The sequence below is a fragment of the Oncorhynchus gorbuscha genome, linkage group LG11 (genome assembly GCF_021184085.1).
Source record: "Oncorhynchus gorbuscha isolate QuinsamMale2020 ecotype Even-year linkage group LG11, OgorEven_v1.0, whole genome shotgun sequence".
Classification (NCBI taxonomy): Eukaryota; Metazoa; Chordata; class Actinopteri; order Salmoniformes; family Salmonidae; genus Oncorhynchus; species Oncorhynchus gorbuscha.
The window spans coordinates 41,891,790-41,905,492 of record NC_060183.1 but is presented as its reverse complement, the minus strand read 5'-3'; the positions used below and the strand labels follow the sequence as shown (position 1 = coordinate 41,905,492).

General features: G+C 41.3%; 1 protein-coding gene across 1 annotated transcript in view; it reads right to left on the bottom strand.

Annotated features, from left to right (window-relative positions):
- The window catches only part of LOC124048663 (lysosome membrane protein 2-like), a 65,623-nt gene that overhangs the window by 24,281 nt on the left and 27,639 nt on the right, over positions 1-13,703 (bottom strand). Inside the window, exons 6-7 of the mRNA XM_046369669.1 lie at positions 11,694-11,813; positions 1,127-1,305 (exon numbers count right to left, since the gene is read on the bottom strand). Of these exons, the coding sequence (XP_046225625.1) occupies positions 1,127-1,305; positions 11,694-11,813 (299 nt within the window). The remainder of the gene's footprint in view (positions 1-1,126; positions 1,306-11,693; positions 11,814-13,703) is intronic.

The following is a 13,703-nucleotide window of genomic DNA, read 5'->3' as shown; positions in this document are numbered from 1 at the left end:
GCTGTTAGCATGAGGTGGTAAGTAAACAAGAACATTTCTCAGGACATAGACATATCTGATATTGGCAGAAAGCTTGTTAATCTATCTGCACTGTGCAATTTACGGTAGATATTAGAGTGAACTAATATCATGCTATTGTTTGCACAATTTTGAACTTGAAAAGTTATTATTAAACCAATTAGGCACATTTGGGCAGTCGTGACAAAAAAAATTGAACATAAATGCTGCATACACTGCTGCCATCAAGTGGCCAACATGTAAATTGCGCCTGGGCTTGAGTAATACATTATAGCCTTTCAAATATGTATTTCTTTGTATTATCTTTTACCAGACCTAATGTGTTATATTTTGTTACATTCCTTTCACATTTCCACAAACTTTAACATTTCCACAAACTTTAAAGTGTTTCCTTTAAAAAAGGGGCAGAAGAAGTTTTAACCAACAGCGCAGTTCAAGAAAAGTCAAGAAAATATTTACCTAATAAACTAAAGTAAAAAATAAGAAAAAGTAACACAATAACTGGTCCTAGACTTGGCGCTCAGTCTATTATATAGGTCCTGGATTGCAGGAATCTTGGCCCCAGTGAAGTACTGGGCCATACGCACTACCCTCTGTAGTGTGTTTAATTTATTAATTTTTTACCTTTATTTAACTAGGCAAGTCAGTTAAGAACAAATTCTTATTTTCAATGACGGCCTAGGAACAGTGGGTTAACTGCCTGTTCAGGGGCAGAACGACAGATTTGTACCTTCTCAGCTCGGGGATTTGAACTTGCAACCTTCCAGTTATTAGTCCAACGCTCTAACTACTAGGCTACCCTGTCGCGTTACAGTCAGATGCCAAGCAGTTGCCATACCAGGCGGTGATGCAACCGATCAGGATGCTCTCGATGGTGCAGCTGTATCATATGGTGTGTGTGTGTGTTTGTGTATGTCTATCTGTGTGTATCTGTGTGTGTGCATGCGTGTGTGCATGTAAGTGTGTCTGTGTTCTGGGATGTGTATATCTCAATATGTTCCCTGAACACACCTGATTGAAATGGAATAGGGCCTACTACACCGATCTGAAATACAGAGAGAGAGGAGAGGTGGAGAGGAGGTGGAGGTAGAGAGCTGGAGCTAACTACCTTTTTTACACACGCTGACTTTGAGTACTCCACTACCCAGGCACTCTTTGGGGGAGACACAGAAGCCTTCGTTGGCTGGGTTCTCCTCCTTGCTGGCCAGCACGTCACGAGGAGGGGTGAAACGATATGCTGGGAGTCCCTTCACCTCCACATCCTTCTCAAACTCCATGAAGATGGACCTGAGGATCACAACAGAAAAAGTACTGTCTAACAGGGTGTCATGAGACCTACACAATGAAAAAACACACACATCAATATAAATCACAATAAAATACTAAATTACAAACATGATTATAAAAACAAGCACAATATTCACTTAGAGCATTCCCCACTAATGTTTAAAATGAATACAGCTCATAATATCTGCGGAACTATCTCGCTCACATTTGGATTGATATGAATGAATGGAGCCACACCAACAGTAAGGGTGGTCTTTTAATCCAATTAAGTGTTGCATTCCCCCTAGTGAAAAGGGTTCAATTTTGCTAGTGAACTGCAGTGCACTAGACAATAAGATAATGGTGTAGGCACCATACTGTAAACATGGCCATGGATTCTGTGGTGTTTAGAAAAGATGAATGCCAACACACAGTCTGAGCCAAGGCTGGAAGGATACTGTAAGAATACCTGGGATCAAATAGTATTCAAAATCTTTCAAATCCTTTGAAAGTTTGTTCTAAGCCACTTGGAGGCGATTGTGACGATTCTATTGGTTCCATTATGCCAGGCAAGAAGAAACAAGCCCGGCTAAAATATCTGAAATTATTACAAATAGTACTTGAACCCAGGTCTGACTGTCAGGCCTTCAGGTAGGCCACCTGCAACAACGCTCTTTATTGTCTGAGACATGAGCTAATCTTTCAGAAAGCTGTGTAATGGTGAACATGTGTTGAACTACACTTGCTTCTACCCACACACCCTCCAATTTACATGCATAGGTTAGTCAAGGGGTCACAGGTCATGTCACTCACAACAAGTCACCCACAGGGCAAATTACTTCTGGAGATTCCTGGGGTACTGGTACCCAGGTTTCTGATCAATTTCAATTAAGTTAACTCAGGGCAAAAACTGACATTCCAAATGTAATTGACCAAAACCCTAATGCTAACTCCAGATGATCTTTAAGTTTAACTAATCTTGAAATCCACAACTAGATCTTTAACTTTATTTAACTTTACATTTATATATTTATTTTTCATGAGAGATTAACATTCTTCCAATGTGGAATTAAACAGAAATTCCAACTGGAATTGACCCCAAAACTGGTACATCCAGTTGACTTGATCCTTCGGTCATTGCCAAAGGACATTTTGCCGATGTGGGACATAGTGCATCAGCTCTTCCCTAATTCTTAAAACAATGTGTGTAAAAAGGACTTATCATTATCATAAACCTTTGGGTTACTGATTATGATATTAGTATAGTGAATGCTAATGAAATTGAATTATTTTTCCAGCATAAAGGGGGTAGTCATTTTCTCTCTTTGAAATGTTTCACAGGGCTATGGTCTTGGGGAGAGCGGTGTGTGAGATTGAAACCGAAAACTACCAAATTAAATAAGGCCTGGCCTTTATTGTTTGTTTTTACCTTAAGGTTTGCAAATACCCACACACAACACACTTGTTATGACTATTTGTTGGTGTTTTAAAATACTATGTTTGATTTATTGTGAGTGTGCTTTTTCATTTGGGTTTAGTGAGTTTTCCGTTTGTCTTTGTGCCAAGGTATCAACCTCTCTGGGATAAAAGCCAGTGAAAATGCAGAGTGCCAAATTCAAATAAATTACTATAAAAAATCTAACTTTCATGAAATCACACATGCAAGATAGTAAATTAAAAATACACAATCCAGCCAGCATGTCAGATTTCAAAAAGGCTTTTCGGCGAAAGCAAACGATGCTATTATCTGAGGATAGCTCCTCCGTGAACAAAGAGAGAGAAGCATATTTCAACCCTGCAGGCGCGACACAAAACGCAGAAATAAAAATATAATCCATGCCTTACCTTTGACGAGCTTCTTTTGTTGGCACTCCAATATGTCCCATAAACATCGCAAATGGTCCTTTTGTTCGATTAATTCCATCGATATATATCCAAAATGTCCATTTATTTGGCGCGTTTGATCCAGAAAAACACAGATTCCAACTTGCGTGACTACAAAATATCTCAAAGGTTACCTGTAAACTTTGCCAAAACATTTCAAACGACTTTTGTAATACAACTTAAGGTATTTTTTAACAACAATAATCGATAAAATTGAAGACGGGATGATCTGTGTTCAATACAGGAGGAAAACAAACTGTAGCTAGCTTTCTAGTCATGCACAACTATCTAACAGAACACTTCAAGTTACCCTCATTCTGGATGGCCGTACTTATTCATTACACAAAGGAAAAACCTCAACCAATTTCTAAAGACTGTTGACATCCAGTGGAAGTGGTAGGAACTGCAAGAAGGTCCCTTAGAAATCTGGATTCCCAATGAAACCTCATTGAAAAGAGAGTGACCTAAAAAAGAAAATCTGAATGGTTTGTCCTCAGGGTTTCGCCTGCTAAATAAGTTCTGTTATATTCACAGACATGATTCAAACAGTTTTAGAAACGTCAGAGTGTTTTCTATCCAAATCTAATCTAATAATATGCATATCTTATCTTCTGGGGATGAGTAGCAGGCAGTTGAATTTGGGCATGCTTTTCATCCAAAATTCCGAATGCTGCCCCCTATCCTAGAGAAGTTTTTAAAGGGGCACACATACATGGATTTTTCTGAAGTTATTATTTTCTGAGTTTTAATTGAACATGTGAATTCTTTTGATAAGACAAGTACTGAAAACTTACTGGAACCCTAGGATACGAAATGTATGAAATGTTTGACTGTTTTTCATTAATTAGTCTAATATAGTAAGAAACACTTATTTGAAGGGTTTGTATGACCTCTGACCTCTGTCCTGACTTTCCTGTGTGGTTTGATCACCCTCACTGGAAAGCCATTTGGATAATACATTTAAGGTCATTTGTAATACTGATTTGAAGGTAATTTGTAATATTGATAATTATGATGAAGTTTATAGTTAGCCATATTTGTGATTTGGACCAATGTGAAGAAGGAGAAGGTGTTGCCTTTGACTATGGGTAGGCTGTCTTAGTCTATTTAACTATGACTGTATGGGTACAATTATTTTTCTTCATGGAGATATTAAGGGTAGTGATGCTAATTTGAATTTGTTATTTGAAAATATTTTTTTTATTTTTTAACCAGTAATACTGTTTTATTTTTATTTTTTTTAAATTACACATTACTCACATTGGTAGTCATGTGTCAAAATTATGGGGGAGGTACTTGTCCTCTGGGGTTTTAGATTGAAGTTTACACACCTTGAGTGATACAGTTTAAGTCGGAAGTTTACATACACCTTAGCCAAATACATTTAAACGTTTTTCACAATTCCTGACAGAAATTCCCTGTTTTAGGTCAGGTAGGATCACCTCTTTATTTAAAAAATGTGAAATGTCAGAATAATAGTAGAGAGAATGATTTTATTTCTTTCATCACATTCCCAGTGGGTCAGAGATTACATACACTCAATTAGTATTTGGTAACAATTGTTTAAGTGCTGTACAGAAACCCAGCCAAAAACCCCAAACAGCAAGCAATGCAGGTGTAGAAGCAAGGTGGCTAGGAAAAACTCCCTTGAAAGGCCAAAACCTAGGAAGAAACCTAGAGCGGAACCAGGCTATGAGGGGTGGCCAGTCCTCTTCTAGCTGAGCCGGGTGGAGATTATAACAGGGCATGGCCAAGATATTCAAATGTTCCTAAATGACCAGCATGGTCAAATAATAGTAATCACAGTAGTTGTCGAGGGTGCAGCAAGTCAGCACCTCAGGAGTAAATGTCAGTTGGCATTTCAAAGCCGATCGTTAAGAGTATCTCTACCGCTCCTGCTGTCTCTAGAGAGTTGAAAACAGCAGGTCTGGGACAGGTAGCACGTCTGGTGAACAGGTCAGGGTTCCATAGTCGCAAGCAGAAAAGTGGAAACTGGAGCAGCAGCACGGCCAGGTGGACTGGGGACAGCAAGGAGTCATCATGCCAGGTAGTCCTGAGGCATGGACCTAGGGCTCAGGTCCTCCGAGAGAGAGAAAGAAAGAGAGAATTGGAGAGAGCATACTTTTAAATTCACACAGGACACCGGATAAGACAGGAGAAGTACTCCAGATACAAAAACTGACCCTAGCCCCCCGACACACAAAGTACTGCAGCATAAATACTGGAGGCTGAGACAGGAGGGGTCAGGAGACACTGTGGCCCCATCCGATGATACCACCGGACAGGGCAAAACAGGAAGGATATAACCCCACCCACTTTGCCAAAGCACAGCCCCCACACCACTAGAGGGATATCTTCAAGTATAGCCCACAAAGATCTCCGCCACAGCACAACCCAAGGGGGGGCGCGAACCCAGACAGGAAGATCACGTCAGTGACTCAACCCACTCATGTTATTCACCCCTCCCAGGGACAGCATGGAAGAGCACCAGAATGCTAGTGACTCAGCCCCTGTAATAGGGTTAGAGGAGATAATCCCAGTGGAGAGAGGGGAACCGGCCAGGCAGAGACAGCAAGGGCGGTTCGTTGTTCCAGAGCCTTTCCGTTCACCTTCACTCTCCTGGGCCAGACTACACTCTACTACACACTACAACCATATGACCCACTGAAGAGATGAGTCTTCAGTAAAGACTTAAAGGTTGAGACCGAGTCTGCGTCTCTCACATGGGTAGGCAGACCATTCCATAAAAATGGACCTCTATAGGAGAAAGCCCTGCCTCCAGCTGTTTGCTTAGAAATTCTAGGGACAATTATGAGGCCTGCGTCTTGTGGTCTTGTGACCGTAGCGTACATGTAGGTACAGTGCCTTGCGAAAGTATTTGGCCCCCTTGAACTTTGCGACCTTTTGCCACATTTCAGGCTTCAAACATAAAGATATAAAACTGTATTTGGGGTGAAGAATCAACAACAAGTGGGACACAATCATGAAGTGGAACGACATTTATTGGATATTTCAAACTTTTTTAACAAATCAAAAACTGAAAAATTGGGCGTGCAAAATTATTCAGCCCCTTTACTTTCAGTGCAGCAAACTCTCTCCAGAAGTTCAGTGAGGATCTCTGAATGATCCAATGTTGACCTAAATGACTAATGATGATAAATACAATCCACCTGTGTGTAATCAAGTCTCCGTATAAATGCATCTGCACTGTGATAGTCTCAGAGGTCCGTTAAAAGCGCAGAGAGCATCATGAAGAACAAGGAACACACCAGGCAGGTCCGAGATACTGTTGTGAAGAAGTTTAAAGCCGGATTTGGATACAAAAAGATTTCCCAAGCTTTAAACATCCCAAGGAGCACTGTGCAAGCGATAATATTGAAATGGAAGGAGTATCAGACCACTGCAAATTTACCAAGACCTGGCCGCCCCTCTAAACCTTCAGCTCATACAAGAAGAATACTGGTCAGAGATGCAGCCAAGAGGCCCATGATCACTCTGGATGAACTGCAGAGATCTACAGCTGAGGTGGGAGACTCTGTCCATAGGACAACAATCAGTCGTATATTGCACAAATCTGGCCTTTATGGAAGAGTGGAAAGAAAGCCATTTCTTAAAGATATCCATAAAAAGTGTTGTTTAAAGTTTGCCACAAGCCACCTGGGAGACACACCAAACACGTGGAAGAAGGTGCTCTGGACAGATGAAACCAAAATTGAACTTTTTGGCAACAATGCAAAATGTTATGTTTGGCGTAAAAGCAACACCCTGAACACACCATCCCCACTGTCAAACATGGTGGTGGCAGCATCATGGTTTGGGCCTGCTTTTCTTCAGCAGGGACAGGGAAGATGGTTAAAATTGATGGGAAGATGGATGGAGCCAAATACAGGACCATTCTGGAAGAAAACCTGTTGGAGTCTGCAAAAGACCTGAGACTGGGACAGAGATTTGTCTTCCAACAAGACAATGATCCAAAACATAAAGCAAAATCTACAATGGAATGGTTCAAAAATAAACATATCCAGGTGTTAGAATGGCCAAGTCAAAGTCCAGACCTGAATCCAATCGAGAATCTGTGGAAAGGACTGAAAACTGCTGTTCACAAATGCTCTCCATCCAACCTCACTGAGCTCGAGCTGTTTTGCAAGGAGGAATGGGAAAAAATGTCAGTCTCTCGATGTGCAAAACTGATAGAGACATACCCCAAGCGACTTACAGCTGTAATCGCAGCAAATGGTGGCGCTACAAAGTATTAACTTAAGGGGGCTGAATAATTTTGCACGCCCAATATTTCAGTTTTTGATTTGTTAGAAAAGTTTGAAATATCCATTAAATGTCGTTCCACTTCATGATTGTGTCCCACTTGTTGTTGATTCTTCACCCCAAATACAGTTTTATATCTTTATGTTTGAAGCCTGAAATGTGGCAAAAGGTCGCAAAGTTCAAGGGGGCCGAATACTTTCGCAAGGCACTGTATGTACGGCAGGACCAAATCGGAAAGATAGGTAGGAGCAAGCCCATGTAATGCTTTGTAGGTTAGCAGTACAACCTTGAAATCAGCCCTTGCCTTAACAGGAAGCCAGTGTAGGGAGGCTAGCACTGGAGTAATATGATCAAATTGGGTCAAATGTTTCTGGTAGCCTTCCACAAGCTTCCCACAATGATTTGGGTGAATTTTGGCCCATTCCTCCTGACAGAGCTGGTGTAACTGTGTCAGGTTTGTAGGCCTCCTTGCTCGCACATCCTTTTCAGTTCTGTCCACAAATGTTCTATAGGCTTGAGGTCAGGGCTTTGTGAAGACCATTCCAATACCTTGACCTTGTTGTCTTAAGCCATTTTGCCACAACTTTGGAAGAATGCTTGGGGTCATTATCCATTTGGAAGACCCATTTGTGACCAAGCTTTAACTTCCTGACTGATGTCTTGAGATATTGCTTCAATATATCCACATAATTTTCAATCCTCATGATGCCATCTTTTTTTAGAAGTGCACCAGTCCCTCCTGCAGCAAAGCACCCCGACAACATGATGCTGCCACCCCTGTGCTTCACAGTTGGGATGGTGTTCTTCAGCTTGCAAGCCTCACCCTTTTTCCCCCAAATGGTCATTATGGCCAAACAGTTATATTTTTGTTTCATCAGACCAGAGGTTTTGGAGCAGTGGCTTCTTCCTTGCAGAGCGGCCTTTCAGGTTATGTCAATATAGGACTCGTTTTACTGTGGATATAGATACTTTTGTACCTCTTTCCTCCAGCATCTTCACAAGGTCCTTTGCTGTTGTTCTGTGATTGAGTTGCACTTTTCGCACCAAAGTACGTTTATCTCTAGGAGACAGAACACATCTTCTTCCTGAGCGGTATGACGGCTACGTGGTCCCATGGTGTTTATACTTGCATACTATTGTTTGTACAGATGAGCATGGTACCTTCAGGCATTTGGAAACTGCTCTCAAGGATGAACCAGACTTGTGGAGGTCTACAATTTTTTTTCTGAGGTCTTGGCTGATTTATTTTTATTTTTCCCTTCTTCCACTGATTTTGAAGGTAAGCCTTGAAATACATCCACAGGTACACCTCCAATTGACTCAAATGATGTAAATTAGCCTATCAGAATATTCTACAGCCATTACATCATTTTCTGGAATTTTCCAAGCTGTTTAAATGCACAGTAAACTTCTGACCCACTGTAATTGTGATACAGTGAATTATAAGTGAAATAATCTGTCTGGAAACATTTGTTGGGAAAATTACTTGTGTCATGCATAAAGTAGATGTCCTAACCGACTTGCCAAAACTATAGTTTGTTAACAAGAAATGTATGGAGTGCTTGAAAAACGAGTTTTAATGACTCCAACCTAAGTGTATGTAAACTTCCGACTTCAACTGTATGTACGAGTGTATTGAGTGATATGTGAAGAAGAGTATTGCTGTGTTGCTTGTTTTGTTTGTTCTGTTCGTTTTGATACAAATCTCACCAGATGAGGTCTGATGGCTGCTTGTGATTTCTCCCGATGGGTTATAGGTCTAACTTCCTTATCCTGTGGCTCTGCGGTGAAGTTGACAGTGTGATGGGGAGTATAGCCAATTTGAAAAAATAGTTTCAGTAGAATGTGTTATTCTCTTTGACATATGTTTAGACATTGGTATTAAGAATAATTGGTAAAAGTAATCATTTATCATATAGTCAATGCTTGTCTGGATTTCCGGAATCAAAAATGAACTGAACTAAACTGTTGTTCTGATCTGTCCTCTCTTGAGGTTATTATGAAAGGTGTTAGTTGGTGTCTTAATGCATGGAAGAGATCATTGGACCAAACAGTGTGTGTACTTCAAAACCCCCTCTAACTGACTGAAGAAGAGCGACAAATGCGTTCAATAAAGCCCCGTCCGCACCACTTCTATTGTCTACTGAGAGACCTGAGACATAGCCAGCAACCGGTGTACAGCACCCAATCTAAGCTGTTTTTTCTCTCAGGAGTGTGACAGGAGTCCATGTGGTGGGGAGAAATCTGTTCCATACTTCTCTTATGTCGCTGGTATACTGGTTGACAAATGGACAAGACATAATGGGTGGTAAAGGTAGTGGTGGTTCAGGTGAGACATTGAAATTGGAACATTATCATGGGCCATCCACTCTACACACTGCTAAAATTATAGTAATTTAGATTAAGAATATATTAGGACACTGATCTGTAATTATAATAATGATAAGAATGTTAATACTAGAATTATAGGATAATTATACTGTATGTTAATATACATGTACATTCTGCCAATGTCGATGTGTGTTAAATTGAGGATTTTAAGTGTTTGGTCCTATCACTGAGCAATGTCATTTTACATTTTGGTTGGATAATGAATTGGGTTCTAATTATGATTTGATTTGGTAACTGAATGATTTTTAAAACTGAAGGATTGATTTGAGTTTAATATGTTAATAACTATATGAGTGAAGCAATTCATGTATTATGGATTGATTGTTTTGATTGCTGTTGTGAGCTAAAGATGTTGACACTATTCTCAGCATGCCCTGGTGAATGGAAAGGGTGAACTCTGGTCCGGAGAGTGAAACTGATCCTAATATTTTTTATCTATAGGTATATATAAATAAATAGTGGCCTTATAAATAATGGAATCATGATGCTTGTCTTGGGTCATGTTCATTAGGCACAAACGTAATACATTTGACTTAAATCAGGAGCCACTACCTAGATTTGTCCAACAATGTTTTAGTTTCTGGGATGGAAATAGTTATTTCCACCTTGCTGATCCATTAGAGTGTGATAGAAAATGAAAGCTTATTTTATTAAACTCCATTGTTGCATGCACTGCATTATGCATTAAATATTCGATGTTCACTGTCTATGAAGATATAGCCTTGAATCATATAAACTGCAAGCAGGTGTTTGTGTTTCAGGACCTCCCCAGACACATTGTGTTGGAGGTTGAAATGGGAGACAGTGCTAAGTTTCTTTGGAAAAGGCTGAGCCAGTGCTATAGCAGCCTGTCACATGCAGGAATACATGCAATGAATTATTGCTTTTATGCTTCTTGTTTTATGAAGAATGTATGCATTTTCTACAAGTGAATTAATGTTCTTAAATCCTGTAATTTTCTTTTAAATTAAGAGGACTCTCAACATTGGGGAATGTGAGATAAATTACAAGATTATGTTATAATACTGTTATTGCATCAAATGGTTGTTTTATGCCACGGAATAAGGGGTTGTTAAAACACTCATCTGTGTGTGTTCTACTGAGGATGGGCCTCTGGAAGATTTAACAATGACAGAAGATTTACGATGGATTAGTGATAAACCTAACAAGCCGACATTCCATAGCATGATTAGTGTCTGTGCGCCTGACTGGAAGGTACCAGGGAGAGATGGCTCGGGGCCAGACCCTGGTCTCTACACAATGATAACAGTTTTTACAGCAGATACAGTCTTTGTATCTTTCATACAAATCTTAACCTTGTGACCCATTCCATACATCTGTTGTTTGTCATGCAGACTGAAGGAGGTGTATTTTGGCTATAAAAGACCTTTGTACCTTTGTCTCGGGGCTCTCAATGAATCATCTGAGGGTTATTCGTCGACCAGCTATCATTATCATAGCTCACTCAATCGATTCACTTTATATGTGTGTGTTGTATTGACCCTTATTAATAAGAGAATAAAGATTTTGTTTAAGTATAACTCCGATATACTCCGTGATAAGTTTGTCTCTCCTCATTTGATAGTAAAGAAACTACCACAAAAGTCACACATGAGACCACAGGCCATCGCTCAAATGAGCAACATCGCTCCTGAACTTACAATTTTCTTGTGGGATCCATTTACCAATGTAAAACTGTATATATTCAACACTGACCTTTGACATACTGTTTAGCAGAGTTGGGGTCATTTCAATTTCCTCATTTAAAAATAAATAAATAAATAAAATAAAAGCAATACTTCCTGGATTTGACCCCACCCTGTCAAAATATGTGCATGTTCTGTTCTGTAAGATTCTGTATTGTAGCCTACCTGCACAGGTCAGGACTGAAGATATACAGTCTCTCCTTCTTGGACAGCAGGGGGTGGAACGCACTGCCATCTGTACCGTTGATCATGTTACTCTGCTCAGATGTCCACAGACTCAGTTTGCTGAAACACAAAATGTATTTCTAAATGTAACTTGATTAAAGAAAAAATATACATGTACATCTTTATGATACCTATTAAATACAAATCGCCATCTAGCCCAATGCTTGATTGTTTAGGCTTGTGTGACTTATCAGTCAACATATTAAAGAAAGCTAATCAGCATTTGTGCTTTATCTAATCAAAGGGGGAAGGAAAGGGTGCTGCATGATACATACTGGTAGGTCTGTTATTACATTAGAAGAAAGCTAACAGGAAGCCTTCATTGAGATCTTTCCAACTGGGCTAAGTACTAGGATGTGTCAAGCACACAGCTCTGTGCTCTGGGTTCTGGCTAGGCCAGGGGCCACCGGGGAGTCTCTATTTCTGGGGCTGCAGTCTGCATTCCAAATTGCCACAGGGGCTCTGGTCAAAAGTAGTGCACTACATAGGGAACATTGTGCCATTTGGGTCATAACCCTGTCCTCTGTTTCTATCTGGCAGTATGAAGAAGTTCTTAGGAAACATATTTACATTACATTTAAGTCATTTAAATCAAATCAAATCAAATTTATTTATATAGCCCTTCGTACATCAGCTGATATCTCAAAGTGCTGTACAGAAACCCAGCCTAAAACCCCAAACAGCAAACAATGCAGGTGTAAAAGCACGGTGGCTAGGAAAAACTCCCTAGAAAGGCCAAAACCTAGGAAGAAACCTAGAGAGGAACCGGGCTATGTGGGGTGGCCAGTCCTCTTCTGGCTGTGCCGGGTAGAGCTTATAACAGAACATGACCAAGATGTTCAAATGTTCATAAATGACCAGCATGGTCAAATAATAATAAGGCAGAACAGTTGAAACTGGAGCAGCAGCACAGTCAGGTGGACTGGGGACAGCAAGGAGCCATCATGTCAGGTAGTCCTGGGGCCAGGAGCTCTTATCCAGAGCGACTTACAAATTGGTGCATTCACCTTATGACATCCAGTGGAACAGTCACTTTACAATAGTGCATCTAAATCTTAAAGGGGGGGGGGTGAGAGGGATACTTATCCTATCCTAGGTATTCCTTAAAGAGGTGGGGTTTCAGGTGTCTCCGGAAGGTGGTGATTGACTCCGCTGTCCTGGCGTCGTGAGGGAGTTTGTTCCACCATTGGGGGGCCAGGGCAGCGAATAGTTTTGACTGGGCTGACCGGGAGCTGTACTTCCTCAGTGGTAGGGAGGCGAGCAGGCCAGAGGTGGATGAACGCAGTGCCCTTGTTTGGGTGTAGGGCCTGATCAGAGCCTGGAGGTACTGAGGTGCCGTTCCCCTCACAGCTCCGTAGGCAAGCACCATGGTCTTGTAGCGGATGCGAGCTTCAACTGGAAGCCAGTGGAGAGAACGGAGGAGCGGGGTGACGTGAGAGAACTTGGGAAGGTTGAACACCAGACGGGCTGCGGTGTTCTGGATGAGTTGAAGGGGTTTAATGGCACAGGCAGGGAGCCCAGCCAACAGCGAGTTGCAGTAATCCAGACGGGAGATGACAAGTGCCTGGATTAGGACCTGTGCAGCTTCCTGTGTGAGGCAGGGTCGTACTCTGCGGATGTTGTAGAGCATGAACCTACAGGAACGGGCCACCGCCTTGATGTTGGTTGAGAACGACAGGTTGTTGTCCAGGATCACGCCAAGGTTCTTAGCGCTTTGGGAGGAGGACACAATGGAGTTGTCAACCGTAATGGCGAGATCATGGAACGGGCAGTCCTTCCCCGGGAGGAAGAGCAGCTCCGTCTTGCCGAGGTTCAGCTTGAGGTGGTGATCCGTCATCCACACTGATATGTCTGCCAGACATGCAGAGATGCGATTCGCCACCTGGTCATCAGAAGGGGGAAAGGAGAAGATTAATTGTGTGTCGTCTGCATAGCAATGATAGGAGAGAC